Below are 16824 nucleotides of genomic sequence, written 5' to 3'. Positions count from 1 at the left end.
ACAGTAGTCGGTATTAAGAAGGCAACTTGCCTCCCAGCACCAGGTTTGTTGATTCAAGGTGTGAAATCCAACCAAGCTTAATTTCGATATAGGAGTTAAGAAGAAGTTATTCAGGCAGATATGAGGGTATGGGAGTCCTTGGTAAAGTTTTCCTTTTCATGAAAAGCAGCCCCAAATCATTTTCTTTTCTAGGAAAGAGCAGCCTGTAAAATCGAGCTGCAGACATAGACCAGCAAGCTAGAAGCCAATAGGAATGGCCAATAGGAAAAGGCCACCTGGGACTAGGCATGGTCCAAATGGTGGCTCCATCTTCCTTCTCTTTGCCAGCTGTGTGTACAGTGAGGAGCAGGCAACATGGCACCAGCCAACTGGAAAGCCTATTTGCATAATAAGATTAGGGTGGGGTGACCAGCCTTTTCTGGGCACTATGTAAACATCACACCCAGTCCAACCAATCTGTGAGCCCTATGTAAATCAGACACCACCTCCTAAAGCCTGTCTATAAAACCCAGTGCACTCTGTCATGGGCCGGAATTCCCATTGAGAAGCCCCTCTGTCTTGAAAGAGAGAGAGCTGCTCTCCTTTCTTTTGTCTCTTAATCCTCCGCTCCTAAACTCACTCCTTGTGTGTGTCCACTTCCTTAATCTTCTTGGCACGAGATGATGAACTTGGGTATTTACCCCAGACAACAACACTGCTTCATTTTCACTTCCCAAACATGGCCATTTGCTACATACACACCTTAGTTCTTGGAGGCCCAACCTTTCTCCTATGTAGAAAGCTTTCTTCACCATGTCTACCTGTAAGCTCCCGCAAATCCAAGATCTTCCCTTTAGTCTTTTCTTACCTTCAACACCTTAGATAAAATGAAGTTTTCCTTCATCTGTGGCACCATAATCCTTTAGCTATTATAATCTATTGTACCACTTTGTAACAGGGTGTCTGGCCTACGCTGCAAGTCCTATTCAAATGAGTCTCGACGGTAGGACTGAAATCTCCCTCTCTAATCATGGACACTCTCATGGGTCTGTTTGCACCCACTGGTTTTGATGGGGGTTGAGGAATCTAGGTGGTGATAGGTAGAGGACTCTAATGGTGGCCAGGAATGAGGTTCAGGCCATATAGCTAAGCCTGATCTGAGGATCTATGAGACCCCCATGAAGAAAAGCTGCCTCAAAGAAGGAGTCTGGCTCTGCCACATTCAGCCACAAGGTCTATAAGTGCGAGGGGAAGTGGTGGTTTGCCGGGGAGTAGAATGGCTGTTATCTGAAATCACTGAAGCCCAGCCAATCTGTTGGTACATATACACTCTAAGGGCTAAAAGGCTGTTGTTTCCAAGCAAAAACAGTTATTCTAGTGCTCTGTTTGAGACCTCTTTAGAAAACTAGAACTCAGTGGCAGGAAGCCAGTATTCCCACTAGCAGAAGAAAGGAAGTCAATCTAAAGCACCAGCAGCACATCCACCAATATCCCAGACACAAGCAACCGCAGCACCAACAGCATTTAGAGCAGAGCCAAGCAGGAGTGGTAGAAAACAGCATACGCCGAGGGGTTTGCACATGAGAGTAAGAAACTGAGTGCAAAGCAGATGCAGCAGGGTCGCCAGCGGTCTAGACCAACAAATAAGGGCACAGGAGACCCACCGTGGGTCTGGTTTAAAATGGGAGCAGCAGGTGGGCACAGTGGCTCACGCCTGTCAACCTAGTGCTTTGGGAAGCTGTGGCAAGCAGATCACTTGAGGTGAGGAGTTAGAGACCAGCCTGGCCAACAGGGCGAAAACCCATCTCTACTACAAATACAAATATTAGCCAGGCATGGTGGTGCCCTCCTGTATTCCCAACTACCTGGGAGGCTGAGGCAGGAGGATCACTTGAGCCCAGGAGGCAAAGGCTGCAGTGAGCTGAGATTGTACCACTGCACTCTAGCCTGGGCACCAAAAAATTAATTAATTAATTAAATGGGAGCAGGAAGAAGACAGTGAAGAAGAGGAGACAGAAGTCCTCTTCTTTCACAGGCTATTCTTTGTATTCTTATTATTTGTACACGTGACTGGGGGTTGGCATTCCTAGGTACCACATACATCTGTGAGATTGCCGTGCTGCAGAGATCCACACGTCAGAAAAATGCTCCCATACGCGGTGCAACCACCATGAAACGCGGCAGTTAGAAGCTGCTGCATGATAATTACTTGATACTGAGAAATTTCCACTGGTAATAGGAGGTTCGTAAAAAGGATTCCTTGGTCCAGTGAAGACTGTTTTAAGCATAAGCATATTTCATCTGCAGAATAACTTTTATTTAAAATTTTTGAAAAGGAAAAGCTACACAAAGATAAAAGTTTTGTAGCTTGGAATGAAAATGGTTAGGATGCTGTAAGAGTGTCCATAAATCCATACATTGTAGATGATGTTAGTTTCATCTAACGTAAAGTCCAGACTGCTACTAGCTAACAGACATGGATGCATTTCAGACTATCTGGAAAGAGCAAAGAACATATTCACTTTTCCCACATTCCTAAAGGGAGTCAAATGATTCTAGATCTTGTTCATCCCCCACCTCTAGTCAATTTTTTTAATTTGCAAGTACCACCTGTAGTGAAACCATATTTATGGTATACTTGCTTAGGTTCAGAATTATGTATTTAAGATTTACACGTTAATGTATTTATATATTAATTCACATTCCAAGGAATAAATGATAAAACCTCATGGATTCAAAAATTACATAATTTATATCATTAATCTCATGTTGAAATCAGTGTAGGAGACTATTTGGGTTTGAGGTTTGCATAAAAATTTAAAGTATGTATCATTCATATTTACAAAGGCATTTCAAGTGACTGCTAGTTTTTTTAAGTGTAAATTTATTAAACAGCTGAACTATCAAATCAGACACTAATCTTCCTAAATTTTGATGGAGAACAGCTCAAGAAGAAGGCTCTTCAAGTGAGAAGCAGTTGTACAAAATATTCTAGAGTCTTCTCCCCCAGATCCACTTCTTCTTTGTCTTATTTCAGTTCTCAGTGTCATTGTTGAAGTTATTTATACAAGGAAAATTCCCCTTTCCAACTAATGGCTGGCCACGGTGGTTCACACCTGTAACCCCAGCACTTTGGGAGGCCAAGGTGGGTGGATCACCTGAGGTCAGGAGTTCGAGACCAGCCTGGCCAACATGATGAAACCCTGCCTTCCCTAAAAATACAAAAATTAGCCACACATGGTGGTGCATGCCTGAAATCCCAGCTACTCGGGAGGCTGAGGCAGGAAAATTGCTTAAACCCAAGAGGCAGAGGTTGCAGTGAGCAGAGGTCATGCCACTGCATTCCAGAGCAAGACTCCATCTCAAAAAATAAAAATAAAAAAAAATAAATAATTCATCACTAACAAAAATAAAATGTCATTAACTTATTCCCGAAAAGATACACGTGTCTTTCTTTTTTAAAAAGACCTTTAAACTTGCACAGGAAATTTATATTAATATAGAAAATACAGAGTCATCAGAAACCATCCAATTTAAAGCTGGGTGCAGGTGTGCACACCTAGAATCCCGGCTACTCAGGAGGCTGATGCAGGAGGATCTCTTGAGCTCAAGAACTCTAGATCAGCCTAGGCAACACAGCGAGACTCCAGCTCAAATTAAAAAAAAAAAATCAAATTTAAAAATAGATTTGAATTTCTAAGGAATCTAGAGATGTAGCAAAGGATTTGGAGATTCCCAGCTCTCCTGAGTTTAAGACAAATACTCCTAACTCTGGAGGGCAGATGTGACTTGGGTGGGCTTTCTGCTCAACAGATGGCCCCAACTGCCATCTTATCAACCTACATGTCACCTGTGTTATGTTAGACATAACAGACCGTCATCTCCCTCCCAAGGATGAAGTAGAAAGTGACAGGCTCAGATTCTGCAATTTCCTAGTGGCCTCCACCTCAGTTTTGTTTTCCATCTGAGCAGCAAGAGTGACTGGAAGGTACTGGTATCTGACCGATAAATGACTGACGGGCTCCAGTGGTGACCCCGTCACTCTGAAGCTGTCTCCTGAGCCTCACTCAGTTGACTCCATTCACCCCATCAGAAAACAACTGACAAACCTTACCCATTTCAAATGCACAACATGACAAAATCTTAGCCACAAGGTAACTAGCATACAAATATTGCCAATTAAACACAGATACTACTGCATGAGATTTAATAAAAGTTGGAGTAATTTATGACTAAATAAATAAAATATTCTGTTAACAAAATACCTTTTTGTAAGGGCCAATCTGTATTTAGTTTCAACTCATCACTTTGGAGGAGATGTGGCATATCTTGTTGGGTTTTCTTTAAATTTTATTTTTTTTATAGGGATGGCATCTTGCTATGTTGCTCAGGCTGGTCTCAAACTCCTGAGCTCATGCCATCTTCTCATCCTGGCCTCCCAAAGTGTTGGGATTACAGGCATGAGCCACCACACCCAGCCATAGCTTGGTTTTATTAGTGCGATCTTTGGTATTTTTATAATTCACAATTAAAAACACATAATTGGGGAGGGGGGAGGGACAGCATTAGGGGATATACCTAATGTAAATGACGAGTTAATGGATGCAGCACACCAACATGGCACACGTATACATATGTAACAAACCTGCACATTGTGCACATGTACCCTAGAACTGGAAGTATAATTAAAAAAAAAAACACACACACACACACATAATTATCTAGGACACAACTACCACAGTCATATTAATTCCTGTAGTAAAAGTCTCCAAACTAAACTTTTTATTAATTCATTTAAACATATGGTTTAGGCCGGGCGCGGTGGCTCAAGCCTGTAATCCCAGCACTTTGGGAGGCCGAGACGGGCGGATCATGAGGTCAGGAGATCGAGACCATCCTGGCTAACACGGCGAAACCCCGTCTCTACTAAAAAAATACAAAAAACTAGCCAGGCGAGGTGGCGGGCGCCTGTAGTCCCAGCTACTCGGGAGGCTGAGGTAGGAGAATGGCGTGAACCCAGGAGGCGGAGCTTGCAGTGAGCTGAGATCCGGCCACTGCACTCCAGCCTGGGTGACAGAGCGAGACTCCGTCTCAAAAAAAAAAAAAAAAACATATGGTTTAAGAGACTTCCTAGAAAAATATACATCTAAATAATTTACTTGGATAATTTCTTGCTGGAATAAACATTAAGGTTTTTGGTATTAACTATTTGATAATTTTTAATTTATCAGTACTACCAAAATGCAGATAGGAAACAAAAGCAGCTATCTAGCTATCAAGGTAGGTTTAAAAATAATTATGTTTAGATATCTTCGTTTACAGTCTTCTATCAGTAATGTTAGCCCTAAGAAAAGGTATCGTTAAACATGTTGTCACATAACAGAGTGGCAGAAAGGTGAAAGATATATCAAACTTTAAAAAATATTCATATTTAAAAGAACACTTACTCTTTTGACTCCCTCTAAGAGGATATATCCTGAGTTTTTCAATAATATCAACCACGATCAGGGATAACAGAACCAGAGACACGGGTAGGTCAGGTAACATATCAGGTAAGACATCAGGGGACCCATTAATGCTCTTTTGAACCTGTTTAGAGAAAACCATTCAGAAGCATTAAATTATTGTGCTTTGTTTGCTCAAAATGCTTTCAATAGTCTTAATGCAGCACTAAATTAATTATAATTACATTTACTAAAAAACTAGAAGGTTGGTTTTTAACTTGTCAGGTTTTAAACTCCACAAGATATTGAACCATTTCTAAAGCAATCATAAAGATTCATATCAATGGAAGCCTATTTTCAGTTAAAGACAGACCTTGGTAAATGCATGTAAAAATGTAGTAGTGGGCTCCCTGTAATATTGAAGGGGTAACTCCTTCCAACTCTACTGCTGAGCAGAGTTTCTAAGAATCCAGTCTCAAAGAGCTAAGGGAACAAATTTTAACATTTAGGATCTTCCAAGAAGACAGAACTCAGATAATTCCGGCTAGACTTTGGGATACTTCCTTCGCCTGCTTAAAGTGTTTACAAAAAGCTATGGCAAGGCCAGGTGTGGTGGCTCACACCTATAATCCCAGCACTTTGGGAGGCCAAGGTGGGAGGATTGCTTGAGCCCAGGAGCTCGAGAGCAACCTGAACAACAATTTTCCATGTCTATGAAAAATTTTCCATGTCTATGAAAAATTTAAAAATTAGCTGGGTGTGGTGGCACACACCTTTGGTTTGAGCTACTCAAGAGGCTAAGGTGGGAGGATCACTTGAGCCCAGGAGGTTGAGGCTGCAGTGAACTGTGATTGTGGCACTGCACTCTAGCTTGGGTGACAGAGCAAGACCCTGCTCCACCAAAAAATAGAAAGAAAAACAAACCACAATAACAAAAAACTATGGAAAGCATTGTATTAATGATGAAATATTGAAAGTTTTCCCTCTGAAATCAGGAATAAGACAAAGATGCCACTATGGCCATTTCTGTTCAACATTGTCCTGGAGGTCTTAGCCAGGGTAATGGGCCAGAGAAAGAAAGAAACAGTGTAGGCTGGGTGCTATGGCTCACACCTGTAATCCCGACACTTTTGGGAGATGAGGTGGGTGGATTACCTGAGGTCAGGAGTTCGAGAACAGCCTGGCCAACTTGGTGAAATCCCGTCTCTACTAAAAATACAAAAAAATTAGCCAGGCATGGTAGCACATGCCAGTAGTCCCAGCTACTCAGGAAACTGAGGCAGGAGAATTGCTTGAACCCAGGAGGCGGAGGTTGCAGTGAGCCGAGATCACACCATTGCACTCTAGCCTGGGTAACAGAGTGAGACTCCGAAAGAAATAAAGAAAGAAAGAGAGAAAGAGAGAAAGAGAGAAAGAGAGAGAGAGAGAGAGAGAGAGAAAGAGAGAAAGAGAGAAGGAAAGAAGGAAAGAAGGAAAGGAGGAAAGAAGAAAAGAAGGAAGGAAGGAAGGAAAGAAAGAAAGAAAGAGAGAAAAAAAGAAAGAAAGAAAGAAAGAAAGAAAGAAAGAAAGAAAGAAAGAAAGAAAGAAAGAAAGAAAAGAAAGAAAGAAAGAAAGAAAGAAAGAAAGAAAGAAAGAAAGAAAGAAAGAAAGAAAGAAAGAAAGAAAGAAAGAAATTAACAGTGTAAATATTGGAAAGAAGAAAAACAAAATGTCATTATTCATAGACTATTTGACTGTACACAGAGAAAATCTCCCCCAATGGATAAATTATTTCTAAATACCAAAGACAAAAGAGTTCAAATATATGAGTTTTTTTTAAAAAATGATACTATTCAATGCCACTTCAATCAATATTGCAACTTTTTGTGGAAAAAGACAGGCTGATACTAAAATTCATATGGAAATAAAAAAGGCAGGAAATTCTAGAAGAAAAAGAACCAGCTAGGAAGATTTACTCTTCTGGATACAAAGAACTAGTAGAAAGCTGCAAGAACTAAGACCGTGTAGTGTTGGCATAGGAATTATGTATATCTGCACTTGATTTATAACAAAGGTGGCACAGCAGAGAAATGTGGGCAGGACGGACTTTTTAGTAAATGGTGCTTGGTTCATTGAATGTTATATGGTGAAACAAATTAACTCACTGCTGCACAACATACACAAAAATCAATTCCAGACGTATTGTGAATCTCAAAAAGAATGAAGAAACAATACAGCCTTCAAAATATAATTAGAAGGCTGGACACAGTGACTTACACCTGTAATTCCAGCACTTTGGGAGTCCAAGGCGGGTGAATCACTTGAGGTCAGGAGTTCGAGACCAGCCTGGCCAACATGGTGAAACCCTATCTCTATGAAAAATACAAAAATTAGCTGGGTGTGGTGGCACACACCTGTAATTCCAGCTACTTGGGAGGCTGACAGGGGAGAATCACTTGAACCCAGGAGTTGGAGGTTGCAGTGAATAGAGATTGCACCACTGCACTCCCACCTGGGTAATAGGGCAACACTCCATCTCAAAAAAATAAAATAAAAGAAATAAATTATATATATATGTGTGTGTATATATATTTTATATATATAAATAATGTGTATAATATATATTATATATATATATAAAAAAAATTAGGGAAAGATGTTAAGACTTTGAAGTTCAGATTCACAATGACAAACTCTTCTGCAAGTGACCCAAGCACTATCCATAAAGGAAAGAAATAGATAAACCACACTATTTTTAAGTTAAGAACTTCTTTTCATGAAAAAGATATAAAAGTGTGAACACAAGTTACAGAGAGGAAAGATATTTGCAATACATATAATCAAAAAGGGCTTGTGTAATCTGAATATGAAAATGAGTCTTCCAAATAGATTTTTAAAAGATAAGCAACACAATAAAAAATGGGCAAGATGAAAAGATGCTCAACCTCATTAATTACGGGAGAAATGTAATTTAAAAGTACAATGCGATTCAGGATCATACCCACCAGAAGAGCTGAAATAAAAAGACACGATGATGCCGGGAGTGGTGGCTCACACCTGTAATCTCAGCATTTTGGGAGGCCGAGGCAGATGGATCACGTGAGGTCAGGAGTTCGAGACCAGCCTGGCCAATATGGTGAAATCCCATCTGTACTAAACATACAAAAATTAGCCAGGCGTGGTTGTGGGCGTCTGTAATCCCAGCTGCTGAGGAGGCTGAGGCAGGAGAATCGCCTGGATCTGGGAGGCAGAGGTTGCAGTGAGCCAAGATCACGTGTGCCACCACACTCCAGCCTGGGCAACAGAGCAAGACTCTGTCTCCAAAAAAATAAAACACAACGCAAGTGTTGGTGAATGCTCCTTCTCTGCTGGTGGGTTCTATAGAGATGCTATAGAAATCAGCACAATCTGTGTGGAAAGCTGTTTGACCTTATCTCTCACAATGTAACATTTCAGTATCTCACGATTCATCAATTCTGCTCCTGCATATGTAACCAACAAAAATGCTTGCATGTGCACACCAAACGACATATTCACAGATGTTCACAGCCGCATTATTTGTAATTGCCAAAACTGGAAGCAACCAAGATGGCGACCAAGAGTAGAACACAGAAGTAAATTATGACCTTTTCATAAAATGAAATACTCTACAGCTGAACACGAGTGAGCTTCAGGTATTCCCAGAAACACAAATGACACTTACAACCATATTTGAAATAAAAGAAGCCAGACATCATTTGATTTCTCCTTGGAAAAATTTCAAAAACAGGCAAACTAGCCTGCAGTATCAGAAGTCGAGTTAGAAGTGACTTCTGGAAAGGAGGGAAAGGGAGTCATTGAAAGGAGCATGAAAAAAGAATGAGCAAGCAATGGGTTTCTGATACAAAACTAAAATAAAATACTAAATGCAAATAAAGGAGCGTGGGCATGGAGCTGGCCAAGGTTTCCTTCTTGACCTTGACCTGAGCGATGCTTACCCAGGGATTGTTTTGTGGTATTCCATTGTTACTGTACTTTTTCCTTTCGTGTACTTTTCTGTTTATGTGTCATACTTCGGTGAAAATTAAATAAGAAAAAAAAGGAAAGGAAAGAAAAAGATGTAACAATGGATGAGACATCATAAAAAAGAACCAAAAAGGGCTATCGAGCTCCAGATATGCCATCAGTTTACCGCAGTGATGTTTCTTAAAAGGTTGTAAACTAAATTTTTAGTTTTTGGGAACCTTCCAAATGATTTACAAGGTCTTTGGGAGGGGAAAAGACAGCTCTACATTGAAATATTCATCTGTTGCAGTTCACTGGATGCAAAGCACATCTGTGTGACCTCCCAAAATGATTCTGTGCATTCATACATTGTCCTAATGTAGCATCTATGATGTATTCTAGCAGCACCTATGATGCGTTCTGACAACCATGTAATTTCTAATGTCATACGTTACTTGGTACTGCCCTGTCTCACAACACTTGTGATACTTGTTCTAATTGCCTGTTTCTATTTCTTTTTTTTTTTTTTTTTTTTTTTTTTTGAGACGGAGTCTCGCTCTGTCACCCAGGCTGGAGTGCAGTGGCCGGATCTCAGCTCACTGCAAGCTCCGCCTCCTGGGTTCACGCCATTCTCCTGCCTCAGCCTCCTGAGTAGCTGGGACTACAGGCGCCTGCCACCTCGCCCGGCTAAGTTTTTTTTTTTTTTTTTTTTTTTTTAGTAGAGACGGGGTTTCACTGTGTTAGCCAGGATGGTCTCGATCTCCTGACCTTGTGATCCGCCCGTCTCGGCCTCCCAAAGTGCTGGGATTACAGGCTTGAGCCACCGCGCCCGGCGCCTGTTTCTATTTCTAATGTCAGAAAATTCTACCAGAGACCTGCCATATTTCCTGAGTCCCCTATGCCCTGTACCTAACAGTGCCTGGCCTGTAATATACACTTAATGAATATTTGCTTCACATAAAAGTGAAATATCACAAAGTAAATTAAGTCATTTAAGTAAATTAAGTAGGCTTTGGGAAAACAAAAGTTATCTTTCACAGCACCTTGCAAATCAATAGGATTAGTGGGGCATTCTTCTCTGACCTTCTTGGATAATGAAGTACTTACAGCCTGAAAATTCTGCCTAAGATATTCCTGCCCTGCAGGTATCTATCCAAGACTTTTTGAAGCTATATATAGTCAAAACATAAACTCATCATTATTTTCAAATAAATAACACATGCAAATTATTATCAATGGACATCTTATCAAAGGTATTAAAGCCTAAGCGGTCCTTCCCTTAGATCCTGTTGTATTCATTTAGAGTTGAGGACAATCGTGAAAAACATCAGGTTGACAGAAGAAACAAATACAGATCAACTTTCACATTTTTCACTTTTTAAATGTTCAAATATCATTTCTGTCTCTCACACACAAACACAAAATTAATTTTTAAAAATTGGCTATTGGACTTCCGTTCACAATCACAGAGGTAACAACGGTCTTAGTACTTTAAATAACGTATGTTGTAAACTGGAAGAAGACTGGATTACATAAATGTCAAGAACTTTGTTGAGCACGCTGCTCTATCAAATTCCAATAACAAGAAATTATAAAATCTCATAATCTTGTAGCAGAAGAAGTCAAAATTCCATACCTCAGTCACTGCTATGGAAAAGGTGAGGCAGGGCAGTGTGGTGAGGACCACACACATCATCAGAACAGGTCTCCTAGCAAAGGAGAAAAAATAAGCCAAAGCAATCATGGACAAGATCGACAGTTCCTCTTACATTCTGCTAATTTTGCAGTTCCTGTTCCATTCATCTATAGTTTTTCTAAGAAGCTGCTGCTTCCCTATTTCCATTTCCCAAATGTTTGCGTATGGCAAAGAGGAACCCACGCAGAAACCAGAATGCTTCTTCTAGAACAAAGGGGTGAGAGATTTCCAAATAATTAGCAAACCACAAACTATTAAAAGCATCAAATCACAAGTCAAATGACATTCAGCATGTTCATAATTCATTAATTAAAATCCTGCCCAAGCGGTGAGGCTGTAGTGACCAACTGAATAAATGAACAGCATGACTTTCAAGTTATATTATATCCCATGTTGTAAAATTTATTTTTCAAAAGTACATTTAGAGATGATAAATTATTGGATATTTAAAGATCACTTAAAAACATTTAAATTTTTTTACTAGAACCAAAAAAACTATACATACATAAAAATGACATAATTTTTCAAACTTGTTTTTGGACCACTTCTTAAACCTTGCATGATCAACCAATCCAATAGCTATTGAGATATAGTACATAGAAAATAGTATATCTTATGACACAGAAAATTTAAATGTGGCCGGGCACGGTGACTCACTCCTGTAATCCCAGCACTTTGGGAGGCCGAGGTGGGTGAATCATGAGGTCAGGAGATCGAGACCAACCTGGCTAACACGGTGAAACCTCATCTCTACTAAAAATACAAAATATAAGCCAGGCATAGTGGCAGGCGCCTGTAGTCCCAGCTACTTGGGAGGCTGAGGCAGGAGAATGGTGTGAACCCGGGAGTCGGAGCTTGCAGTGAGCCAAGATCGCACCACTGCACTCCAGCCTGGGCAAAAGAGTGAGACTCCGTCTCAAAAAAATAAATTAATCAAATAAATAAATAAAATAGAAAATTTAAACGTATGTTTAGCATTCTTAATTTACGGGACAACAAAGGATACTTATTCAAAGGTTTTCTACAATGAAATATTTACCTTCTTTTTGATTCGTTAATATGTATTATGTTAATTCCATTTATATAATGTTTTCTACGTACAAGCAGTGTTGAATGCTTTCAAATTATTAGTTTCTCCACATTCATAAAAAGAATGAAATCATGTCCTTTGCAGCAACATGGCTGTAGCTGGAGGCCACTATCCTAAATGAATTAACACAGGAACAGAAAACCAAATACTGTATGTTCTCACTTACAAGTGGGAGCTAAACGTTGGGTACTCGTGGACCTAAAGACGGGAATAGGCACTGGGGACCATTACAGAGGGGAGAGTGGAAAGGGGGCAAGGGTTGAAAAATTACCTATTGGGTACTATTCTCACTACCTGGGTGGGGGGATCAGTCACACCCCAGACCACAGCATCATACAACATACCAGTGTAACAAACGTGCACACGTACCCCCTGAATCTAAAATACAAGTTGAAATTATAAAGAACAAAATAACAGAGAACAATTTCTCTTTGGTGCTGTCTTGCCTCCCCCATCCCAGTGCCATCTTAGACGTCCTAGGTGTAAATATAAGTTAGAAGATGAGATTACCCCTCTCTCATGGCCAGACCTAGTACAACCTGGCTAAGACTAGTCTGATGGAATTTTCAACTGGTAGCTTTCTCTGTTTGTCTGAGCTGAGATCCAAGTTCCTACAACACTAAGTTCTCTAAGTAAGATTGGAAAAGTCACTCATAAAGATCTCTTCTTCTCAACTTGACCTCTAAACGATGACAATGCCCCAGAGACTATTCCCAGGCCTGTTCTTTGTCTGTATTATCTTCCTGGATTATCTCATCCTGGCTTCAAATACCACTTATTTGCCCAGGACTGCACAATATATTCTGGTGCTTTTCCCTGAACCCTGACTTGTCTACCCAATTGTTAGACACTTCCACTTGGCAAAGACACAAAGACACAACTCAGACTTACCATGTCCGAAACAGAACCCAAGTCCTCCTCCATACTTGTTCCAGTCCATCATCTAATCCTGTCTGATTTACTGCCAATGTCCATTTCAAACTCCTTTTCTGCCAACACCGTAGTTCATCCACTGTCACCTCTCATCTGCCATATTTCCTAACTGGTTTCCTGTTGGTGGTTCTATTCTTGCATAGCAAAAACATTGTCTTCATGTTTTTTTAATGAAATCATGCTTTTAAAATGTAAAACCCATCTTGTCAATGCTCCAACATTGGGGAAAGGAAGGAGGTTATTGGTTAATGGGTATAAAGCTTCAGCTTTGCAAGATGAAATGAGTTTCATGGGTGGATGGTGGCAATAGTCACACAACATTGTGAATGTACTTAATGCCACTGAACCATACCCTTAAAATTATTAAGATAGTAAATTTTACATTATATGTTTTTTATCATAATTTTAAAAAATCTTTGATGAACACACAATGTGATTAGAATCAAATTGAATCTTATTATCCTAGTCTACATGCTGTGCATGATGTGGTTTCTCTTATTGCTCCTACTCTCATATATAGTATAGGAAACACACACAGGCACACACACACACACACACACACACACACACACACACGAGTTGTATACATAGCCCTTATGACTACCTAGAAAACTGCTGATTCTTTGTTTATTGTTTGTCGTCTTCCTCTTTCCTCATCCCCCGAGGTAAGTTCTGTGGAAGGAGGGACCTTGTCTGACTTGTTTGCTACTTTATTTCCAGCATCTAGAATAATGTTTCTGAATCATTTTTGTGTGATGAAATTTCTGAGAGTCTAGTGAACCCTATGAACCCTTCTCAGACAACATTTTTAAATGAGTAAAATAAAATACACAGATTTTTAGAAGATAAATCAATTATATTGAAATTATTCAAATGTTAAAAATTACCTAAAGTCTTTCATTAAAAATTGTATACAGTTTATGGTTCTTTCTTAAAGAATTATGTAGTAATCCAGATTCTTTTTAAAGTTTAAACTTGGATGAGAAAGAATTTACATCATTTCTTTCATTAACCTCATAACAATATATGTGTCTATCTATGAACATGTCTTTTTTTATTTTCTTTGGAGCAGGCCAGGCCTGGTGGCTCATGTCTGTAATTCCAGCACTTTGGGAGGCCAAGGTGGGTGGATCACTCGAGCCCAGGAGTTCGAGACCAGCCTGGACAACACAGCAAATCCTCATCTCTATAAAAAAAATATAAAAATTAGCCAAGTGTGGTGGTGTGTATCTGTAGTCACAGCTACTTTGGAGGCTGAGGCAGGAGAATCTCTTGAACCCTGGGAGTCAGAGGTTGCAGTAAGCCAAGATCGCACCACTGCACTCCAGCCTGGATGACAGAGCCAGACTCCGTCTCAAAAAAAAAAAAAAAAAAAGGAGTACTTAAGATCTAGTAAAAATTGTAATCACTCATAATTTCAAGATAGTGAAGATCATAAACCATATACTGAAGTCTCTCCTACAACTGTTGTGTCATACGAAAAGATCTGTGATATATGGTCTGAAAAGCTCTATGTAATAAACTTACAAGTCCTACTAACACTACTGTGGTTTGTTACCAACATCTACATCAGAAAAGACTGGTAGCTTTCAATTAGAGGTTAATGAAAGAAATAATGTAAATTGTTTCTCATCCAAGTTCAAGAACTTCATGATGCTAGAGAATGTCCAACACATAGTAGGAATTCAATAAATACTAAATGAATGGACTCATTAGTAATTAAATGACAACCCAAGTTTATGTTTTATTTAACCAGAAGTTACATTAACCTGTGTTTGAAAATCTTGACTAGGATATGCTTTTATATATATATGTATTTTTTTTTTTTTTTTTTTTTTGAGATGGAGTCTCGCTCTGCCACCTAGGCTGGAGTGCAATGGCTGATCTTGGCTCACTGCAACCTCTGCCTGTCAGGTTCAAGTGATTCCCCTGCCTCAGCCTCCTGAGTAGCTGGGATTACAGGTGCATGTCACCACACCCAGCTAATTTTTGTATTTTTAGTAGAGGCGGGGTTTCACCATGTTGGTCAGGCTGGCCTCAAACTCCTGACCTCGTGATCCACCCGCCTCAGCCTCCCAAAGTGCTGGGATTACAGGCATGAGCCACCATGCCCAGCTGGATATGCTTGTAATTTATTGAGTATTATGGATCAAATGGTGTCTCCTCAAAAAGATATGTTGAAATCCCAAACCCCAGCACTTCAGAATGTGATCTTATTTGGAAATAAGATCTTTATGAAGATAATCAAGTTAAAATAAGATCATTAAGGTGGGTCCTAATCCAATATGACTGGTGTTCTTATAAAAATGGGGAAATTTGGTGACAGAGTTGCACAGAGGGAACTCTATGTGAAGAAACCCATGATGTGTACCATGTGATGATGAAGGCAGAAATCAGAGTGATGCATTTACAAGCCAAGGAGCATCAAAGATTGCCAAAACCACACCAGAAGCAAGGAGAAAGACATGGAACAAATTCTTTCTCATATCCCTCAGAAGGAAGCAATCCTACCAATATCTTGATCTCAGTGTTTTCACCTCTGGAATTTTGAGGCAATACATTTCTGTTGTTCAAGCCACCCAGTTGGTGGTACTTTGTTACGGCATTTCTAGGAAACTTACACCAATTTTGCAACTGGAATGTGGAATGCTGCTGTAACAAACACCTAAAGATGTAGAAGTGGCTTTAGAATTGAGTAATGAATAGAGACTGGGGGAGTTGTGAGATGCATGATAGAAAAAGCCTAGATTGCCTTGAAGAGACTGTTGGTAGAAACACAGGTGTTAAAGGACATTCTAGTGAGGGCTCAGAAAGAAAAAAGGAGGGATATAGAGAAAACTTTTAGCACCTTAGAGAGTAGATATATTGTCATGAACAGAGTATTGTTAGAAATATGAATGCTAAGGTACTTCTGGTGTGGTTTAACCTGGAAATGAGGAACATATTATAGGAAACTGGAGGAAAGGCAATCTTTTCTATGAAATGGCAGAAAATTTGGCTATACTGTGCTCTGTTGGATAGAAAGTAGAACTTGCAAGTAATGAACTGAGATATTTAGCTGAGGATGTTTCTAAGCAAAATGTTGAAGGCACAGCCTGTTTCCTCCCTGCTATTTACAATAAAATGTGAGTGAAGGAAGAGAGATAACTTGAAAAAAGGAATTTTTAAGCAAAAAGGAATTAGAACTTGAAGATTTGGCAAATTCTCAGGCTATCCATATTGCAAATGATAAGAAAGCATGTTTGGAAGAGAACACCAAGGTTGTGGTTTGTGAATCCAGTCAACCATCTCAGCAGAAATACTGCTGGCCTGGACTGAAGGTGGCAGAGATAAGATGAAACGAAGAAACGCTGTTGGACTTCCAGGACTCTAGGGAGCAAATGGGTTGATAGAGCTATTTGGCTGCAAATGTGTTATCTTTCAGAAAAGAAAAAAATGACTTTGACAGTGGTTCCAAAGCCAGGGAGACTGGTGCTATAACCACAAACCCAGAGGTGATCAACCTAAATCCATAGGGCAGAGCCATCACCATCCAAGGCTGAGTGGTTGGGGCCGCTACCCTCACAGGCCTGGATGATGGGTTCAGAGGAATCAGCATCAAGACGCAGAGGATTATTTTTAAACCTTAAAAACTAACGGGATTTTCCTTCCTCGCTTTTGAACCCCCTTTGCGTGGGACCCATGACTCCTCTTTCCTTTCCAAATTCTCCCTTTCGGAA

The 16824-nt window shown here is 39.9% G+C and overlaps 1 protein-coding gene across 1 annotated transcript in view; it reads right to left on the bottom strand.

Annotated features, from left to right (window-relative positions):
• TMEM236 (transmembrane protein 236) overlaps positions 1-16824 on the bottom strand; it is a 47637-nt gene that overhangs the window by 17218 nt on the left and 13595 nt on the right. Inside the window, exons 2-3 of the mRNA XM_005564742.5 lie at positions 11023-11095; positions 5427-5568 (exon numbers count right to left, since the gene is read on the bottom strand). Coding sequence (XP_005564799.1) covers positions 5427-5568; positions 11023-11095 — 215 coding nt within the window. The remainder of the gene's footprint in view (positions 1-5426; positions 5569-11022; positions 11096-16824) is intronic.

This window comes from Macaca fascicularis, chromosome 9 (genome assembly GCF_037993035.2).
Source record: "Macaca fascicularis isolate 582-1 chromosome 9, T2T-MFA8v1.1".
NCBI lineage: Eukaryota > Metazoa > Chordata > Mammalia > Primates > Cercopithecidae > Macaca > Macaca fascicularis.
This window is presented reverse-complemented; position numbering and strand designations above follow the sequence as displayed.